At 40.0% G+C, this 22,366-nt stretch overlaps 1 protein-coding gene across 1 annotated transcript in view; it reads right to left on the bottom strand.

Moving 5' to 3' along the window:
• Window positions 1-22,366, bottom strand: part of MRPS9 (mitochondrial ribosomal protein S9) — a 73,351-nt gene that overhangs the window by 3,719 nt on the left and 47,266 nt on the right. Inside the window, exons 5-9 of the mRNA XM_081101408.1 lie at window positions 16,079-16,158; window positions 6,732-6,817; window positions 5,790-5,865; window positions 3,253-3,412; window positions 2,042-2,150 (exon numbers count right to left, since the gene is read on the bottom strand). Of these exons, the coding sequence (XP_080957534.1) occupies window positions 2,042-2,150; window positions 3,253-3,412; window positions 5,790-5,865; window positions 6,732-6,817; window positions 16,079-16,158 (511 nt within the window). The remainder of the gene's footprint in view (window positions 1-2,041; window positions 2,151-3,252; window positions 3,413-5,789; window positions 5,866-6,731; window positions 6,818-16,078; window positions 16,159-22,366) is intronic.

Below are 22,366 nucleotides of genomic sequence, written 5' to 3'. Positions count from 1 at the left end.
GCCGGGCAGGTTGGGGGGAGGAGCTATGGGTGGTTGGCTAACTGGCCCCACCCCCTAGTTGAACTCCTGGTCGAGGGGACAATTTGCATATTAGGCTTTTGTTATATAGGAGGATAATTGCCTGAGCAGCTAAGCGTATCTCCTCGTCTACATGGCTCATGTCCTGTGAGGAATGCACTCCTCAGTACAGAGTGATGATCACTTAGAGCTGCTTTATTGGTTGAATGACAAAGCAAAGGCCTTTCCAAATCGGAAAGGTTATTGATCTTTGCATTCCACAGTGCCACACATATTGTAATAAACGGTGGTTGTGTGAGTGGATGAATGAATAAAAAATTCCTGAGGCTGCTGGGAAGGCAGCAGGATCAACCTTCCCAGTGATCTGCAGCTGTTTGTATAAAGGCAGCCTAAAGAAAGGCCCTGGAAAGCAAGCGGTACAACCAACTTCAGCATTATCTTATGATCAGCACCTTGGCTAAGGTCCTGCAGCTGGGAAGCATCAAGCTCACCCTCCTCCAGTTCAGTGGTCCTGCCCTGGCCAGCACCCTCACTGCTGACCTGCAAGCTCCTGGGCTGCTCCGTCAGGAGGAGAGGCAGTCCATGCCAGTGTGGCCGCTGGGAGCCCTCCAGCTACTTACAGATGAGGTGGTTTAGCCACCCATTCCCACCATGACTAGCTTAGCCATAGGTTTCCCAACAGAGTTTCCTAATGACAGAAATAAGATCTTAGATAGCTGTAATATCTTCACACTATCCAGAACAAGCCTCGACTCAGACAATCCTTATTAAAAGTCTGTTGAATTCTAAATGAATAAGTTCTAAGAATGTATTTTAATTGTGGTGTGTTTGTGTCTGCTCTGACTCCATTTAATGTGAATTACACTAATTCTGCCATCATCCTCGCAGGGGAACAGATGAGGAAGGTCTTTTTTCCCTCATGAAAAGCCAGAGAGACCCATCACTTTGGCACTGGGGGCTGCTAGGAGGAATAACATTTGACCGATATTTGCCTGTTCATTTATGATGATTTAACATACATTTCCTGAAGAAATTACTCTGCCCAGGAGCTTACACTGCATCAGCAGGTCCCCTTTCCTTACTGCACTGACCTCAAAACCTCTCCCCATTCAAGAAGCAGGAGGAGGGTTAGGAAAGGAGGAGCAATCATGCAGAGCTCTGTTCCTTGTGGATGACAGTAAATACTGGAAAGACAGTAACAGTCTCAAGAACAGGCCTTTGCAGGGGTTCAGAGACCTGAGAGGAGCACATGTGGAGGCTCTGAACTGTAACACCCACTAATGATTCATGTGATTCGTGTCTGTTTCCCATGGGATACAAAGCTCGAAAAGAAAACTGCCATACTTAGCACTGGGGTGCAACCAAGCCTCGTGGGCTCTTATTTAAGGTGGAAGTGGTTGCTCAATCTATATACACTAGAGGCCCAGTGCACAAATATGCAAATTGTCCCCATGGGATTTCAACTGGGAGACCAATTGCTCGCTATGACGTGCACTGACCACCAGGGGGCGGCCCAGAATGAAGGAAGACCCCGGCAGCTGGGGAAGGGAGGCCCCAGCTGGCAGCCAGAAGGCCCCGATCAGCCCTGATTGCCGGCCAGGCCTAGGGACCCTACCCGTGCATGAATTTTGTACACTGGGCCTCTAGTATACATATAATTTATTTCCTCTGAATAGGAAAAAATCTGAAGTGACAGAGCAGACTTTTTCTAATATGCATGATGGCCATGGCTGCTTTTTGCTGTTGTTTATGCCCACCCCTAAACAAGGGAAACAGAAAGTGGAAATCTACTTTTCTTACATTTTGGCACAGTCTGCATTTCAGAACGTAAGAGATATCTGTGGAAAATATTACAAAAGAGTGATAGCTTCCCTCTAGCTAATCTGATAAATTATATTAGTAAAAAAAGAAAATCATTAGCAAAGACAAATGCAATCAGAAAAATCACAAGCCTTAATGAATTAATCATGATGAAATATATTTTCTTTAAAAACAAAAAGCAAAAGCAAAAGCAGACACTAACCTGTCCTGTAGCACAGGGAAGTAAAGCAGGTAATCGATGCCATTAATTTTTATTCTTCCATTTCCTTGTTCATAAACAACTGCCTCTGCTTTGGCACTCTTTCTTCTGCCTTTAAAAAGATAAAATTTCTAATAGTAAAAATCTGAAAGAGCAGAGCTTTGAGACAATAAAGTCACATTAAAATTTTTTCTTCCAAATAACAATATATAGCACTACACAGGAAACTCTACAACTACTATACAAGTCAACCAAAAATAAACAGGTAAACTATGCCATAATCAATGTAATAGAGCTTATTATGTGGTAATTTTGAACACTACAATGACTTTAAGTTAGTTAAATATGAAGTAATTCATATTTATTTATATTACTTTAAAAAATCAACCAATTTACAGTGTTCTTTTATATTCAATAAGAATATATTTAATCATATAATTTTTAAATATTTGGAAAATTATAAGATATAATTGATAGAAATGAAAGTAATGACGAGGCAAGATGTTAAATTTGTAAGAGTTGCAGGTATATCATTTAATACTTTAATTTTAAAAAAATATATTTTTATTGATTTCAGAGAGGAAGGGAGAGGGAGAAAGAAACATCAAGGATGAGAGAGAATCACTGATTGGCTGCCTCCTGCACACCCCACTAGGAATTGAGCTGGCGACCTGGGCTTGTGCCATGACCGGGAATCGAACTGTGACCTCCTGGTTCATAGGTTGATGCTCAACCACTGAGCCATGCCAGCCAGGCTAGTACGTTAATTTTTAAAAGTCACACCATGTCAAATGTCTGCACACCTACAAGGAGAAGGTGAGTGAGGGCCTAAAGTTCTCAAGTCTCATAGTTTTAGCTTCTGCTATGCAGACTGATGGGCACTTTCATTTTTTAATAAGAAACCTTTATTATAAATGTTTTAGTGTTTCTACCAGTTGAAAGTGTAAAAATAAAAAGATTTAACAAAAATATGTGAAAATAAAAAAGGGTTAATATGATTGTGTAGGAATGTGTCCACATTTTTTCTTAGGACATTATAAGGTCTTGCTTTTTAAAATTTCAATAGAATCTTAAAAATGAGGAATTCCAAGGTAGCAATAGCAAAAATAAACAAAGAAACCAATCGAATGAGTCCCAGAGAGCAACAGCAAATAAAAATGCCTGTAGATTCACAGCCGTCACGGAGCTCCCTTCTCTCCGTGGAGCGCCATTACCTTCGCTGGTGCTGAAGGCCATTCCCTGAGCGTCATGCTGCACGGGCTCAATCGGCTGCTTCTCTGACTGCACAGTGACACTCCTGCGGAAGCTCTGCACAAACTCTCCGGCAGCGCCGCCCTGCAGCAGCCTCTCCATCAGCCGCACGAACTGCGCGTACTGCACACAATACAACCTCATTAGAAGATGCAAGTGTAATTGCATTTGCTAAATTTTTTCTATTTTGATCGACTTGATCTTTCCAATGTTGCTTTCATGATGGTTTTGACAGGATGACACGTGGGCACCTTCATGCTGCTTTTAACGCAGCGTGCAGAGACGCCGCACTTACCCGTGGATCTTCAGGGCTCACTCACTTCTTTGAGAAACAAAGAATATGTCATTCAAAGAAGTCAACGTCTCCATATTTTGAAGACGTGAAATTGAGATTTAAATTCATTTTCAAAAAAATATTTAGATGATCTTCAAGAGTAATTTCTAGTTCTTATTAGAACCGTATTTAGAGGAGCTTCATAAATAATTTCCAGTAAGTTATGTGTAGTAAAATGGGAAGAGTTTGATTTTGAGAAAATGTACTCTTAAATTATATTTCATAATACACTTGGCAAATATATCTTTAGCTGTTCAAGCTGTGTTACTTTAATGTTTATGATTTCCTTTAAAACCGAACAATCAAGCTATTTAAAAATTCAAGAGATACTTGACTTAAAGGGCAACCTCTTGAAATAAATTATCCTTGCTACTCTGTGCATTTTTTTTAATAGTTCTTGAACATGTGATTAGAAAGTAAACAACTTGGTATTAACCCCTTAAAATTAGAAGTCAGAATAATCATTCTAAAGTGTTTTTGCAGAAGGAAACAACTAATACTTGAGATCCTCAGGTATGTGCAGTATGAAACCAATTCTGATCATCTTATTTATGTTTTTGCCAACCCTAAAAGTCACACTCGTCTTTGTTCCCATTGCCTTTAGTGTGAAAATCTGCTATTGGTAACTTGAATTATAGAAGCATCTCACTGGTAAGATCAAAAGCACTGCTTCCATTCCTGCTCCCTGTGATGTTACAATAAGAGAAGGCCATTTTCCGAGTGAGGGTGAAGCACTCAGCCACCAGTGATGCTGGCCTGATAAAGCTCCATTCTTCCCTCCAACTACAGGCCTATATCTTTGGTCCTCAGCGATTCTCTCAATTCCACTGCACACAGTGTGACTACTGGTGAACCTACCAAGGGGGTAACTGCAGGGATGACATAGTCATGCTCATGAACTAAGAAGTTTGGGAAGTCACTGACTGTTCCTGCCTCCTTCTTCTTGATACCAGACTTCAGCCGATAGCCACTCCCCAAAAGGATAGAAGACATACACATCTATGCACACCTGTATAAAGTCTTTGAGATGTTTTCAAAATAAAAAACACAACCCTGCAGTATGAAAATCAAAGCAACCAGAAACAGGAAACCATGAAGTGCCGTGTTCCATGGAGAAGCAAAGGGAGATTTCCTATTGAGATCCGAGTTCAACAACACCGACTTGGCAGTCAGTTGGAAATTAACTCCAGACCTACCACTCACTCACCGAATGCCCGACACCTTGGTTAAGCAATGTTCTAATTCGTTAATTTATCCAATATGTTCAATGAGAAGAAGGGCAATGTCAGTCCATGACTTAAAATCTACTTGGTGGTAAGGCACACCACTGTTAGCCACTGCCAGGTAAAAAAACACACTCTTGGAACAATTTTGAAATTAATCTACACTGAAATCTTCCAAAAACAATCTAAATTTAGAATATAAAAATATGTAAAACATCAAATTTCCTCTGATGATACTGGCATATATTAGGACATTTTGTAAACAATCTGACTGAGACCTAAAGCAGGAGTCAAAAGCAATAGGATAGCATTCACCTGGAAGCTTGCTAAAAGTATTGATTCCGGGTGACTCCCCTAGAAATTCCGAGCTACGTCTGAATATGAGGACTGCATTTTGTAAGCAGCATTCCAAGTGATTCTGTGACAGGGGTTCTCCAGATCCAGGATGAAAAGTAGTGGCCTCGAGATACTGCACGTAGGTCAGCCAAAAAGCAGGAAATTGTATGAAGGTCACCACGGGCTTCACTCCTTTCCTACTTTCCCTGTAACAGCACCTTACACTTATCATAAGCTTATAAAATGAGCTATCTGCTTTACTGAGACAAAACTGGCATCAACAGACCAGGCTTCCCTAGAATGACAAGCAGAGGACATGAGGGCACGTACACAAGGAGGGTCTGGAGACCAAGCATGTCACCTTCCTGACCACAGGCAAGGTCCTGACCCATGGCAGAAATCAACTATAAATATGTTTATCAAAGGAAAACGGTCTTAGGAACAACTACCTCTGAGGAACATCACTATTAGGGTTCTAAATACAATACTGTCTGCATTGTTAGGGCACAGGTGCCCTTAAAGTAAAATGATTAATTACTCACTTTTTTTGTTGTTAATCCTCATTGAGGATATTTTTTTATTGATTTTTTACAGAGTAATTACTCACATCTTGATCTGACAGTTTTTCCACCAACATTTCTTCTAGTTCTTCCTTAATCAGCCATCTGCTGCCAATCAGGTCTCTGTTAAAATATCACATAGATTCTCTTTTAAATTAACCATGCAATTAGAGTTATATCACAAAGGATCCCACATGTAGTAGCAATTCTTGATTGGGAAACAAATTTTTGTACTATATAGCTGTAAAATTTCATCCAAGTAAACTAATTTTCAGATATAATTTTTCACTTCCTCAATCTACTCTAGGAAAGATACTCAAGCTAGCAAATGTTTTGTTTGAAGAGTTAACATGCCACTGTGAAATTAATTTGATAATTAAAGCCATCATATTTCTTAAAAATTAAAAGTTCACTTGTTTTTCATAATTTACTTCACAGAAGATGCTTTGAGTGCACTGTGAATCTGCCAATGGGCTGAAGTAGTAACACATCCAAAAGAAGGGCCAGGCGTGGTATTTACAACCTCAACAAGATATGCTCAAAGATTTGTGTCTTGTGCATAAGGATAAGTATGTCAATAACCAGGCCGAAATGTAAAACTGGTTGCTCAGGATGATGGATCTAATCTATCACTGTTTGCTAAATGAAAGCTCAAACCTTAAAATACTAAAAAAAATTTAAAGCATGTAACATTTAAGTGTGTAGCTATATACACAAAAATTCTGAGGCTGCCATACTCAACTATAGTTATTAAATACCATTTAGTATATAAATATGGAAAGAAGTACCATAAGAATATAATCTTAATATTTACTTTCTCTCAAACAAACAAACAAAACAATCACCTACTATTTTGACCTCTAACTTTAATGATTAATGCTGAAATACTGAACCAATTTTTAGGCTTAAGGTATGCTTTAACAACACCAATGATAAGTGGCATGTTAGTTCAAATTTTTCATATATTTTAATAGAAGAAAAGAACTTACGTGGTTTTATCTTTTTCTGAAACCAGACCTTTGGCTTGCAACTGATTTTTATGTTTTTCTATATCGAGTATCTTTCCATATGTGTCCTGTGGCAAATAAAACACACATGCTAAAATAAGGGAGATGGTACATTATTACTTTTACTTTACATTTTCCCTGAGCACCCCTTACTTCAAAAGTGACCTCTTCAAATAATCTAGCTGCATAGCAAGTAATACTGAAAATGCTTTGTAAGAATACTATTTCTCATTCAAACTCAAGAATGGAAGAGTAATTTCAATGAGAATTTAGTATAATGCATACATTAACTAATTTTTAAATAACTAATTTTTAAGTAACTGTCAGACACAACTTCAGTGAAGTTGGTAAAAACTATTTTCCTTAGAGTCCCACAAACAGGAACAAAAATTTTCCTTAGAAAAAAATCTTCATTTATATAGCAGTATGCACTTTAAACTTAAGAGAATTAACCAGTAAAAGTTATGGCATTTACAGCTGAAGTGCTTATCTCATGTATATTTATATAATATTTAAGTCCTCACTATATACTTTGTATCTTAAAAATAGCGTTCTATTATATTTACTTTTCATTATCTGTTTTCTTTTATTAATTTACTTTCTAATAAAGTCTGCGAAATGTATGGCACTTGTTAAACTGTAATACAAATAGGGGAAAATTTTCCATTTTGTTAGAACTTGGCAATACAGGTTTACCAACAAAATACATTTTCCAGGAAATGAGTTTACACAAACAAAGTAATGCAATTGTTTCCCAATTTTTTGTTTGAGCAAACTTATTTGGATTCACATCCAATATGTGAGTATTCATCTATAATTACACATAACCTACTTTACTAATACCTAACAAACAAAGAGGCATTTTCAAAGAGTGAGTTAGACATGAGTGACGTTTTTCCCCTCGCTACTCACGACATCTTCCAATGTCATTAGCGAATGTCGGAAGACAGCTTGTTGCTGATAGAGATGCTCACCCAGATCACAGTCTTAACTAATCATTTCAGATTTGAGGGGCAATTGCTTATGGGCTTTGATTATACTGCCATGTTATATCACAATGCTGCTAGTTTGTTCTGAAAGGAAGTATCCCTTTGCCACTGTCTTTGTATTTACCACTGCTTTCATTTTATTATTAATTCAGGAACCTATTTTCAGGAATCCATTTCTCTCATGGGGGACAAAAATGTTAAAAAAAAGAAAAAAGAATGTAGTGGGGACAGGGGACATATGTAACATTTTCAATAATAAAGAATTAAAAAAAGAGAGGAATGTAAACACAGAGCCTTTGAGTTTCACAAATACAGGTGAGAAAAGCCGAGGCTAACTCTGTGGGCTGAGACTTCCCATGATAAGGATGTAAAAGTTCATTTCTTGTGGCCGGGGAGACTCAGCAGAGCGCTTTTGTTCTGTTTTCAGCAGGACTAGCAGAACTGACAGCTCATGAGAGACAAGAAAAGCAGCAGAAGGAAGAGCAGCAGCAGTTTGAAGCTATGACACGGGCTGAGCTACAGATTCTAACAGTGGACACGAGTATTCCAGAGTGAAACACCTACTAGTTCAGGAATTGTAAAGGTCAGGACAGCAGTAGCATCCAAGCCTAAGACTGGTTAGAAATGAAACTTCTCGCCCTCGCTGGTTTGCTTAATGGTTAGAGCGTTGGCCTGCAGACCAAAGGGTCCTGGGCCCTGGTGGGGGCTCATACAGGAGGCAACCAATTGATGTGTTTCTCTCTGTCTTTCCCTCTATTCCACTCTCCCTAAAAATCAATGGAAAAATATCCTCAGGTGAGGATTAACCAAAATAATTAAAAAAAAGAAATGTCACTTCACAGGCCCCTCACCAGACTTTCTGAAAAGGAACCTGGTAAGGCCAGCGATGTTAATGATGCCCCCAAGAGATGTGTGGTCACGCTTGGATCTGTACACTAGACCTGTCGAGAGCAGGGTTCAATGCGACAGCAAGAGGACAAAGTAAATTAATCTGCTTCTAGTGTCCTATTAAGGATAACTATCTCTACAACCACAGCCAAGGTACAAATCCATCAGCTGTAGCAGCAGCAGAACGTATGTGAACCACCTGTCCAACTAAAGAAAGCAAAACCTAACGTGAACCCTCACAGATAAACATGTTCCTGCTATTCAACTTAAAATTTTACAACTGCCTCCCATGAACTGGTAAACCTCATTTGACTGTGGTTAGGGAACCTTTGACTCATTTCTAAAGGATCAATAGTGGGTTGTGACCCTAACTGAACAGTATATCAGAAAAACTTCTATGCACTTGTTTTGAGAAAGCAATTCTCAAGTGCCCTGAACGGGTAAAATAAAAGGAAAAGTGTCTGAAGTGGACAGACACAGTACAAACAGCATCACACCGGGCGCCGGACCCCAGCCAGACTGCCATGTTTGGGGACACTGGTAAAAGGATGGTGCTAGTTAAGATTCTGAGTGCAGCCCTAACCGGTTTGGCTCAGTGGATGGAGCGTAGTCAGCCAGTGAACCGAAGGGTCTTGGGTTCGATTCCAGTCAAGGGCATGTACTTTGGTTGCAAGCTCAATCCCCGGCCCTGGTCAGGACACGTATGGAGGACAACCAATCGATGTCTCTCTCCCACTCCCTTCCACTCTCTCTAAAAATCAATGGAAAAATATCTTCGGGTGAGGATTAACAAAAAAAGAAAAAAAAAGATTCTGAGTGGGTAAGTCACAGATGTGTCTTTCAGATCTAGCTAAGGAAACATAAATCCAAGAGAACACCACCAACAGTAATAAGATACTCTCTCCTTTTTGTGAGGGTCTATTTAATTTTCTGGAATAACCACGCCAACTAAAATAAAAATAACTGACCTGCTTCACAGTAAAGTTTCAAGTCAAAGTTTGGGCTGCTAAATTCATCATCATTTTCAGGTGGCTTTTGAACAATTTTTACTTTAAGTCCATATTTTTCTTACTGTTTCTTTCACTATGCCATTACCATCCAGTGTTCCACTTGGCTCCATAATAATTTATAAATAGTGCAAGTAAAATAATTAGAAAAATATGAAAAAATAACAAAGTTCATGTCAAATTTCAAGCACGGTAAATTTTGTTCATTTATGACAAATGTTAACACTTTGATGGCTGCAATCTGTCAAATTACATAATACTCATTACGTGTACTTCTTCAAATAGGGAAATATATGTAAACTAGTTAGCACAGTGCCTGGCCTATGCTAATGGGCAAGAAATGGCAGCAGTGGTGACGTTTGACATCTGGGAGCCTAATAATGGAGAAATGATCTTCCTGGTGCACCATTTCTATTTTTCTTTTTTTTCTACATAATACAACCATTCCTGAAATTCTATCTTGGTTAGAAACAACAGTTCTCTGGAAAGTAGACTCTATAGCCTCAACTCCCTGAAGATATGTGTACTAATTTACATAAAAAAAATTCTTGAGGGTATAAAATATGCCAGGAACTGTCAATATCACAGATTATCACTGGTAGCTTTGGGTATACTGTTAAATTTCCACTTAATTTTTAAGGGACACTAGAGAATTAGTATGACACTAAGTTTGTATACTGTATTTAATAGTATCTTTTTAAAATATGACAGGAATAACCCAGATGTGAAATGCTGAATCATTAATCACAGTTATGATTAATATTTCATAAAATCAAAGTGAGCCTATCTACCCTTGTGCCATCAGATTTCCATAATGCATGAGTCAAATTTAGAAGGTGCCTAATTTGAACATACCAGATGCTCAGGTTCAGGAAAGAAGTGCTTAAACTAAACCCTCCTGAGCAGTATGATTTTTGGTCTAAAAAAAGCTGATTTCAGTCTTCTAAAACCTGATTTGGTTGTATTAATCATGTAGAAATTCCAAATTTAGGAAGGGTAAACAAATAACGTTTCTTGGGAGAATGGTATAGGAAAAGTCAACTGAATTTTGATGTACTTATTTACAGTTAACATACTACTGATAATTACCATCTTAGATACTAGACACAAACAAAAAAGCAACACAGTTAAAATTATATATTTGTGTTTTTTATCACAGAAAATCAATTTCCTAAATAACATTTTTCTAGATTTTATGGCTACTGGCATATACAAAATCAAATGAGATAAATATAAATATAATTCATTTATCATAGTTTCTGCTATTTATCTAAAGTTCCAAGCAACACAGTTCTTTTGTATGCTCTTGCTATCACTCTGTGAAAACAATATGCTATGTAGTTTACACATCACACAGTGCTAGTCAACATAAAAAGGGAAATAGACTCTTATACATGGCATACAGAAAAGTACTTTGGGAAAGCACACACGGGAGTAATTACATAAAAAAACTTGTAACTCTCATACCATATACTTTTATTATTCAAAGTAAGGCTTCACCACATATTATAATAACAATTATACCATTATAAGAGTAATCTGATTAAAACCACAGAGGCAATAAGTTGAATCAGCTTTTAAAATTTAATTTTTAATCGTTACATTTAGTACATGCAAGATATAAAATGGTAATTATTCTAATGCATATTAAAGATACTTCAGGAACAGCAGTTTCTATTGCTGAGTTAATTCCTGAATTGACGCCTGCTGTCAAGAAGTCTTAAAAGAGCCCACGAAATGCCAGCATCCGTCTGTAGCTTTCTAAAACCAAGCCCTTTACATAGTGTGGGTATTCCGTAACACCTCACGGTGAGAAGGCTCACTGTTTTAATTCCATTTTTACAGATACAAGCAGAACATCAAGAGCTTTCAATATTCATCGCAAGGTTACAAAGATGTGAAGGAAGTGAGGCCTGTGACTGCAGGTCCCAAGAGAGGGCTTTCAGAGTCTGGAGTCTTCGCCCGAGGAGCCCCACGCCGCTCCTGGATGCTCTCCACACGCCTGCACACGACCACAGAAGGCCACGCCAGTCACTTAAAACAAACTGGAGGATTTTTTAAAAAGCCTTCTTTCAAAAGGCAGCAAATCTTGAATATGCGTAAGTTATCGGAATTAGAATTACTTGGTTTTGTTCCAGATTTTTTTTTTAATTCAGCAGAGTAGTTTAAGTATATAATGATCTACATATTCCCTAATTTTATACTTTTATTGGAGTAAAAATTTCATCTGTGACCATGTGATTCCTTCAATTTATAAAAATACTTTGAAAATACTCCATTGTTTACTGTAAAACTTGCCCTAAACTATCAATGAGATTTCTATAAGATGATTATTCCCACTGCAGTTTTTAGAGCTGACTAATCTTACCTTAAGACTGGGGAGAGGAGCGCATGTAAAATGTCAATGAACTCTTACTGTACTTGACAGCTTAGCGTTTTAATACGCTTTCCAGCCTTCCCCAAGCACTAGTTTCCCTGAATTTTTAAAAGGTGTTCTGGGCAGAACGGGCTCCGGACCCAGCATGTTTCAGCAGCAGTGTGTTAATGCACACGTTTCTTCACTGAAGGACTTCACAGAGCTGCTCACACTAATAAGTATCTTCTTATTAGTTTCTCAGTCTGCTGCCTTCCCACACTACCTTAACTTCAGAGACCCTTTCTTGGAGATTATTTTATAAACTGTGTGCCTCAGAAAACACGTTGGGAAAGCTGCATATAAACATGGGGACATAATGAGTCATATTTTACAAACGGGTTCCCACTTCAGAGTGAAATAATCACCCCCTATAATGAGTTTTAGATAATTTCCAACTCATTTTTTTTTTGTGAGTGAATTTTAAAAATTTCAGAAATGTATGTATTAATAAAATGAGTCCATCTGAATTAACATTTTTCTCAAAATCTAAGGACCTGAGGTCAAACTCAACCATGACTACCCAGGTGGCCTTGCTCAGGATTGCAGCCCACTCTCCCCTTCACCACTGGCTCGGCTGGCCCGGACAGGCTGCAACTGCTGCGGACAAGGGGTACCCTGGCAGGCTGGTGCACCCAAAGAGCACATCCTTCTGGCCTATCCCTTACTGGTCCCTCACCTGGACCCCAGCCACTCACAACGCAGTTGCTCAATGGCCTAGTAACATTGCACAGACGTCCCTCTTCAACGAGTCTTCCCTTTCCCCTACGCGTCTGCCAGCTGTTCTAGGAAACTTCTTCTCTTCTTCCCCTAGTTCTTCACTCTGCTCCTGAAACCCTAAACTGAAACTCTTGAGTCCTGTCTAAAAAGCATACAAGTTCTACTGGTCAGTGGCTGTGAAAGAAACAGAAAGCCGTCCATTTGGGTGAAAAAGACATGAGCAGTGCCGCCAGGGCTGGAGCGCCCTCTTCAGTTCTCACCACCCTTCGAGAGACTCTTGAAGTCTCCTGCTTCTTCTTACCTAAAGGACGGTTTACTGCTTAAGGAATCAGCTGCTAGCACTGTTCTATACTTCTTTTCACTGCACATGGACATCATATTCGCTATATTACAAGTGGCATGTTACCAACTTTCCCAGGAATGTGAAGCAGTATGTCACTGTCCATAGGAAAATGCAGTTCTAACTCACCTGCTAACGAACCTTCAGAATGTAACACACAAGTCAGAGACCCGATGGATCAGCAAACATTCCCTCACTTTATTCTTTCCTATACTTCATTTCAATGGAACAATAAATTGCTTCTTGCTTTTCATCTTCATCCTCCCTCAAAAATCTCCCTGCTTCTCCACAAAAATTAGATGGTCCAATTATAGGCCAACTGGACAGTGTTCACCAAAGCATTATATATCCTTAACTGTAAGCTGTATCAGGACTCCCTTCTATTAGTTGCTATAATGTAATATATAGGCTTAACATGCAAGCAGGGACTAACTACTAAAAGGAAGACTGGCACAGAGGACAGGATGGTTAAATGGCACCAGAAAGGTCTCCTATTAGAACTGCACACATGCTCTAGGCCTGTGTCTTTGTGTCAGAAAGCTTGGCCGATGACTGCCATGCTTCAGTTGGGAAAACTGATATGGCTCAGTATCTTTTACATCGTCACATGAAAAGCAACTGCATCAACAAAAAGAAATGGAAACAACCAACAATCATTCATTTCCAAGTGCTTAATGCCCATAGGCTCTGGGGCCTACCCCCTTGCTGCAGCAGAGGGCAGGAGTGGACTCACATAGCAGAGAATGGAACAGCAGCCCCACCACCAAGAGAGGGCAGAACAAAGGCGAGAGCAAACACGTGAAGCAATTTCCATTTTCATTGTTTTACTCTATGTGCAGTAAGCCCACCAGTCCTGTAAGCCCACCAGCAAGCACTGAGTCACATGCTATTTAAAGCAGCAAACCGAATCTGAGATGATGTTGGTCTGCATGATCTTGGAAACGAGACTGGTGTGACTAGAACTGTAATTAATAACAAGTGCCACAGATGATGCTAAAGTGATGGGCATACATTTAGGAAAACATTTATCCTTTTCCCCATACATATAATTACTTTAAAATTCCATAAAACACATTGTTGAAAATACAAGGTTTTATGATAATTTGAATTAAAATTAAAATGCTCAAGTTAACCCCAAATATCTGTAATTCCTATCTGTAAACTGTTCTGATCAGCATTAAACCAAACCTAAACCCCATACAGTTTGGGAAGTTCAAAACACCCAAAAAAACAAACTGACCTAAATTAAATTACAGAATTTAACTGAAATATAAAAGCCAAAGAACTCTCCTATATGTAACAGGAACCACATTACTCAAAAAGAAAGTTTAGTAATCAGATATAATTTGACTTTTCAGTCAGAGTATGCTATTTTATCCACTGAGAAACTAACCAGTTTCTTGAGCAATACCTTTTTAAAAGACATAAACAAAAATAAAGTTAGGCCTCTCTTACAATGTGTAATTTCTTCATTATGATGGAATGCAGCAAAACATCTTGCCCTTGGGTTGCTCAGTTTCAGCCAAAACAAATGCAAATGGCTTGTGGGCTGACAGCTGTTTGATAAGGCGCCTGCACAAGACCTGCATGCTTTACTTTCTCCCGTGAAACTTGGGATGAAAGGCAGGAGGCAGGAAGGGAATTAATGTAGCATACAGTCTAAAGGCAATGCTACAGCCGTGATTAAGTAGAAAAGTTAAAAGGCACAGATTTTCCACAGCTTCGCTGCGTGCAACCCATCCGTGTAACAAGTTGACAGGCCTAGCGCGTCAGCTCCATCATCCCCTCCGACAGCTAAAACGCAGCACTGCATCCCTTTTCAGAGGAAATTTGCGTCTGCACCATGAAGCGTTGTACATTATTTCTTAGCACTGCAGGGGGCTTAAGTCCATATGGAACCTTCACAAATATTACCACAGATCAAACCAGCGGCGTCTGCAGGCAGATTTGACATACCTATTTAAATGAACAGCAGGGGTCCTCGGGCAGCCTCGGGCTGTGCAGAGACAACCTCAGCGGAACGCCTGCGCCTCAGCTCCATTACTCAGCAAAGATACACTCTACATTTATCATTCATTTCATTTCTGCCAGGGCAAGAAGCTCATTTGCCCAAGGTCAACAAAAATGAAAATAAGGTTTTCTTTTTTTCTCCCCCAAGAAATAAATGTACCTGACAAGTGAGGATTTTGTCCTTTGGGTTTCAGTCCTAAAGAGCAGAGGAAATGTGTGCATGGGATTCAAGCAACCTGAAATCAATGGGGGAGGTAGGGGAGGAGGGGACGGGACCCAATAAATACTCTAAAAAGTCATACAGTGAATAAAGTAAAACTTGACATGTTCTAAGAATGAAATGGGTTCTGTTGCTCAAACCTGGATATTGGCATCCGGGTCTCCCCAGTAGTTATTCTGGGGAATTCCTGAGTTTATGCACTATCACACACTTTGACTCTGAAAAGGAAACTTCCAGGATACTCCAATGCAGGTGGAAGTCAACGTAATAAAATAATTTCTTGGGTCTATTTTCTAGTCTTGCTAGACTCATACACTGCATAAGTCTATAAGGAGCAACAACTGTACCTAAGTAACAAGTACAGTTAACCGTCTGGCTCTCTCCCAAGGTGCCTTGCAGCTCCCACCACACTCCATAGACATTCACACAGACTCGGCCTTGCCCAGCCTCATGTTTTACCTGGACTGCACTGCACATACCCGCACTATGGCTAAGGGAGCATCTATCTCCTATCAGTAAAAGCATTTGAAAGACAAACCACTCTGTTATAAATTCTATAATGTTTACCTTTAGAAAAATGAATAAAATATAAAGCTTTTAACATACTGTCTTACCTCTAAAAGTCTTATTTTTGTCCATTATGAACCATTCTAGGTACACCGTGAAGCTTAGCAAAATCTCTGGTATCATCAGTTACTTAGCTTACAGTTCCTATTATTTATCGTAAATGTAATATACTTACATGCATTAATGAGTAGTATGCCTGCTTGCCAGTATAAAAGAGATAATGAAATGGACGGCCATCTTCTCCCCACTGGGTTGCTGATAAAAAGCCAGAGGAAAACAAATAAATGAATAAAATAAAATTCACGGAAAGGGACCAAACAGATGTATTTAATTGCAGTTATGAGACACATTAGTAATTCTGATTAACTTTCAAAGTAACAAAAACATTAATATTTAAATTTTTAATATTTAGTTTAGCATGTTTAACATGTAAATATTTAGGCTACTTATTTAATACCCATTGACATAAAACAATGTATTTGAGTAACTATTCTAAATATCTCACCATAAGAATTTCTATAACTTCTTTGAAATAAACACACATAAAATAGCCAAAATCATCCTGTTAGGACAAAAATATTTTGGTGTGACTGCAAATACAATGCACTCCCATATTCTTAAAAACAAAAACTGTTAGTCAATAATGTACTTCATTCAGAAAATTAGAAACAGGCATAATAAAAAAAAAACTAAGTGGATTTTTCCATGCCACATGATTTATTTCAACTGTGACGACATACCTCCAAACGTTTAAAATGTCTAAAACTGAAGCGGCCCCAAAAAGGTGCTATGTATAATTCCCTTTAAAATACAGATGGCCATTCACCTCTAACAAACACTAAACAAACTGCGAGTGGAGTCCCTGTAGTAAATAAACACCAACTCCATGCCCTTTGCCCATGTTCCTCTTGTTTCTGTTAACAAGTTGTAGGAACTCTAATACGTTAAAAATTATACTCCTCTGTCCATTACATAAGTTGTAAACTCTCTTCTCCCAATCTGTCACTTGCCTTTTCATTGTGTTTGTGGTGTCTTTCATAATTGAAAAGTTTAACATATATGTTTTTGTAGAATCTGTCACTTTTTCTCTATTGCAGTGTTTCTCAAATGTTTTTTCATTATCAACCCTATTAAGGAGCCTTTTTAGACTTTTTTTCCTAATTGCCTCCTTCTCTATGAAATTTTAATACCAAACATACTGCATATCGGTTGATGTGTATTGTGGTGGCCCTTCAGAGAGCCGAAACCTTGTAATAGCTGAGATTTTTTTCACTTCCTCTGAACCAATTTATTCCCCTTTAGGCTCAACATCACTCCCATTGAGAAAGCATGCCTTTAAGACTGTGTGCTTACTAAAAATTATTTTCCTATACTCTGAAATTTTTTTCATGTTTAGAAATTTAATCTACCTGGAATTTACATTTGTGAGACAGAAATGTAACTATTTTGCCCACCAAGGTGAGTCATTACTCATTAGTTTATAAATACTATACTTTCTGTTGAAATGCCACCTGCACAGCATATAAGTAATCTTTCCCTTCTGAGGGTAACTGGTATTACACATGGGCCACTTTAAGTGAATACACCTGAAAAGAAGACCAAACTTTCACAGTAACTGGTGAAAAAGAAATCCTGATAGAGTTCAGCTTGAAAAAATAAAATAAGATTCTCATTTGTCAATGTCTTGAGGATGAATTAAATAGTTCTCCAACATCTCTATCACAGATTGCAAATTTTTCAATATTTATAACTTTACTATGCAATACATTTTCACTATACTGTTAAAGCAATCAGTTAAAAAAAAATGACCAAGAAAGACAAACATCATGGCTACATATGAGACTTTACTGTAAAGCTTGGAGGAATTTTGAGTTGGGTCTCATTTCATGTGAGTGTTTGAGTGTGTATGTGTATATTTGATTTCATAAAGTATGCATGTATATGCACATATGTATATACATATATATGTATGTATCCTATATAATAAAAGAGAAACATGCAAATTGACCATCCCTCTGCTACACCCAAGCCATGCCCACCAGCCAATCAGGAGCAAGTATGAAAATTAACACAACTAAGATGGCGGAGGCCACGGAGCTGGAGTGAGCAGGAGGTTTGGGTTGCCCCCGGCAATGGAGGAAGCCAAGCATCCCGCCTGCCCTGGCCGGCCCTGGGCTCCGCTCAAGGCTACAAAGTTTCAATTATAGAAGATAAATAAATCCCAGATACCTGCTTCCAGCCCGCTCTGGCCTCCACTCAAAGAGGGGCTGGGAACCTGGATTGCTAGGGGCAACCCAGGCTTCCAGCCAGACATGGATTCCACTCAAGGCTACAAAGTTTCAATTATAGAAGATAAATAAATCCCAGATCATAAAAAAAGAAAAAAGAAAAAAAAAAAAAAAAAGGAGAGGCTGGGAGCTTGGGTCGCCGGGGGGCGTGGCCAACCGGAAAACAGCCATCAGCCCATCACCCAGGCTGGCCAGGAAACCCAGCAGGACTCCCCCACCATGAAGGGGCTGTGGGCAGCCTGAAAACAGCCCTCAGCCCCTCACCCAGGCTGGCCAGGCACCCCAGCGGTAACCTCCACCCTGAAGGGGGTGTGGCCAGCCTGAAAACGGCCCTCAGCCCCTCACCCAGGCTGGCCAGGAACCCCAGCGGGACCCCCACCCTGATCTGGGACACCCTTCAGGGCAAACCAGCTGGCCCCCACCCGTGCACCAGGCCTCTATCCTATATAATAAAACAGTAATATGCAAACTGACCCAAACAGCAGAACGACTGGGAATGACTGGTCACTATGACACACACTGACCACCAGGGGGCAGATGCTCAATGCAGGAGCTGCCCCGTGGTGGTCAGTGTGCTCCCACAGTGGGAGCTCTGCTCAGTCACAAGCCAGGCTGACGGCCTCCAGTACAGCGGTGGTGATGGGAGCCTTTCCCGCCTCCTCAGCAGTTCTAAGGATGTCCGACTGCAGCTTAGGCCTGCTCCCCGCTGGCAAGTGGACATCCCCCAAGGGCTCCCAGGCTGCCAAAGGGATGTCTGCCAGCTTAGGCTCGATCCCCCAGGAAGTGGGCCTAAGCCAGCAGGTGGACATTCCCCGAGGGGTCCCAGACTGCACGAGGGCACAGGCCGGGCTGAGGGACGCCCCCCCCCCCCCCAGTGCACAAATTTTTATGCACTGGGCCTCTAGTGTATATATATAGACTTGATTTCATTCAATCTAAGACTTGATTTCATTCAATCTAAGTCACAGATATTAAGATGTCTCATCATGCATCTTTTACAAAGAGAGAAGAAAACCTGATGGCATGCTTCATAGTTTACATTAACTGTATAATGAATCCTGTTATCAAAGATTAGAGGCCCAGTGCACGAATTCATGCACAGATGGGGTCTGGCCAGCCTGCCCCAATTGGGAGGATTGGGGTTGAGCCTGCCGGGAGGAGGAGATGGCGGGAGGTTGGCTGACTGGCCCTGATCAGGGTAGGGGGCCGATCTGGGGGGAGGGCCTGCGGGAGGTTGGCCGGCTGTCCCCAGCCCCTATTGGCCCTGATCAGGGTAGGGGGACGATCAGGGGCAGGGCCAGCCAGGGGGAGGTGCTGCAGGCCTATCAGGGTGGTGGGGGCCCATCAGGAGCGGGGCCAATTGGGGGGAGGGGCTGCGGAAGGTTGGCCGGCCGACCCTGCCCCCTATTGGGGTTGGGGGTGCAATCAGAGGTGGGGCCAGGTGGGGGTAGGGGCTGCGGGCCTATCATGGTGGGGTGGGCCTATCGTGGGCAGGGCTGGTGGGGAGAAAGGCAGGGGTGGCGTTTGGCTGCTGGCCCCGCCCTTGATGGGGTGGGAGAGTCCAATCAGAGGTGGGGAGGTCAGGGGGAGGGGCTGTGGGAGGTTACCCACCAGCCCCACCCCCTGATCAGGCCCGTTTGCTGGCCACAGCAGACGTCATAGTGACAAGTCGTTACAGTTGTTATATATATATACATATAACATATATATATGTTAAAATTTGAAAAACCATGTCTTAGAACTCACAAAATAAGGCATAAACAACTGTTGACACCGAATACTCTAATTTGGTCTTCTCTACACCACTACCGCCATTTAATTAAAATTAGCTTTTTGCTGCATTTTGATACCTGGTAGGCTAAGCTTCTATCATTATTCTCATTTCTTTTTAAAAACATCTTGCTGCTTCTTGCACATTTACTCTTTAAAATAAACTTATCAAGTTTCTCCCAAAAGTCCTATCAGGACTTTGATCATGAAAATTATACTAAAGTAGCTTGCAATCTTTCTTTACACAAGCATGAAATTATTTTCCATCTATTTAGATTTTCACTTATGACTGACCTTTTAAGTTTTATAATCTATATATATAAAAGCCTAAGCGTCCGTCTGACTGGTAGCTATGATGCGCACTGACCACCAGGGGGCGGACGCTCAAACATGAGACGACAAGCTGCAGTGACTTAGCAACTGCAGTTCTCGGGTGATGCACCTGGAACTAGAAAGGAAAGAGCCCGATTCCGGGGTGCGTCACCCCAGAACCACCCTCTCGCAATCCGGGACCCCTCAGGTTTTGGCCCAATCCCCACAGGCCAGGCCAAGGGACCCCCACCAGGCCTCTAGTTTTCTATAAAGCTCTTACATATTTTTATAAATTTTACTTGTATTTTAGTTTTTGTTGCTCTTGATACAGCTTTCTCGGTTATCTACATTTTCTAAAGCATTAACTTTAATTATATAAGTAATACACTCTTTTATTATTATTTAAATAGACTTATTTCTCAAAGCAGTTTTAAGTTTACAACAAAACTGTGAGGAAGATACACAGATTTCCCACATACCACCTCCCACCACACATGCACAGGCTCTTCCATTATCAACACCCTTCACCAGAGTGGTACATTTATTACAACTGATGAGCCCACATCAACACATCACAATCACCCAAAGTCCACAGTTTACATTAGGGTTCACTCTTAATGTTGTAATATATAATGACGTGTCTCCAACATTATAGTATCATAGAGTAGTTTCACTGCCCTAAAAACCCTCTGTGCTCCACCTCTTCTTCCTTCCCTTCCCACTGAACTCCTGGTGACAGTGACTTTTTTACTGCTTGCATAGTTTTATCCTTTCCAGAAAGTCATATAGTTGGAATTATACATGTAACCTTTTCACTTAGTAATATGTATTTTTGTGACTTGATAGCTCATTAGCGCCGAAAATATTTCATTATCCAGCTATACGAGTTTAACTATCCATTCAACTACAGGACATCTTCCAAGTTTTGACAATTATGAATAAAGCTGCTATAAACCTCCATGTGCAGGCTTCTGGGCAGACAAGTTTTCACCTCCTCTGGGTAAATACCAAGGAGCACCACTGCTGGATTGTATGGTAAGAGTATGTTTACTTTTGTAAAACTGCCAAACTACCTTCCAAAGTGGCTGTGCCACTTAGCATTCCCAACAGCAACCTGTTATTTCTTTTTAAAAATCTCTTGCTGCTTCTTGCACATTTACTCTTTAAAATAAACTTTACAAGTTTCTCCCAGACTTGTCAGAACTTGTGTTGTCAGTGTCCTGGAGTTTGGCCATTCTAATAGGTGTGCAGGAAAATTTGGATTTTCCTGATATGGAGCATCATATGTTTATAGCCTCTGTAGCGAGGGGTTTGTTAAGGTCTTTGGCCCATTTTAAAATCAGGTTGTTTTTCTATTGTTGAGTTTTAAGAGTCCTTTCCTTGTATGCTTTGGATAATATAGTCCTTTATCAGATAGTTCTTTTTCAAATATTTTCTACCATTCTGTGCTTCTTTTTTCATTTTCTTAACAGTATCTTTTGCAGAACAGAAAATTTTAATTTTAATGAAATCAGCTTATCAATTCTATCTTTTATGAATCATGCCTTTGGTGTTATATCTAAAAAGTCATGGCCAAACTCAAGGTCTTCTAGATTACTAATTACTGACTGAATTTTTAAAAAATATGTTTTTATTGATTTCAGAGAGGAAGGGAGAGAGGAAAGACAGAAACATGAATGATGAGAATCCTTGATAGGCTGCCTCCTACAAACCCCCTACTGGGCATGTGCCCTTGACTGGAATCAAACCCAGGACCCTTCAGCCCTGCAGGCTGACGCTCTACCCACTGAGGCAAACCAGCCAGGGCAGATTGACTTTCTTTATTAGATACAGGCCTATTCAAATCATCTACTTCTTCTTGTGTAAGTTTTGGCAGATGTGTACTGTGGTTTTCAAGGAACTGGCCCATTTCATCCAGGTTATCAAATTTGTGGTCAGATATTAGAATTCCCTGGCCAGAGGCAAGGTTAGAGTTTATTGTTCTAAACTCCTTTGCTGAACTTATATATGTATACCTATTGAAATATAGATTTTTTACATGTTTTTAAAAAACAGGTTTTAACTTGTGTTTAAACTATGTACTTGCTATAGAC

The sequence above is a fragment of the Myotis nattereri genome (genome assembly GCF_964212035.1).
Source record: "Myotis nattereri genome assembly, chromosome: 10".
In the NCBI taxonomy this organism is placed as follows: Eukaryota; Metazoa; Chordata; class Mammalia; order Chiroptera; family Vespertilionidae; genus Myotis; species Myotis nattereri.
The sequence above is the reverse complement of the archived record's forward strand: the minus strand, read 5'-3'. Positions and strand labels throughout refer to the sequence as shown.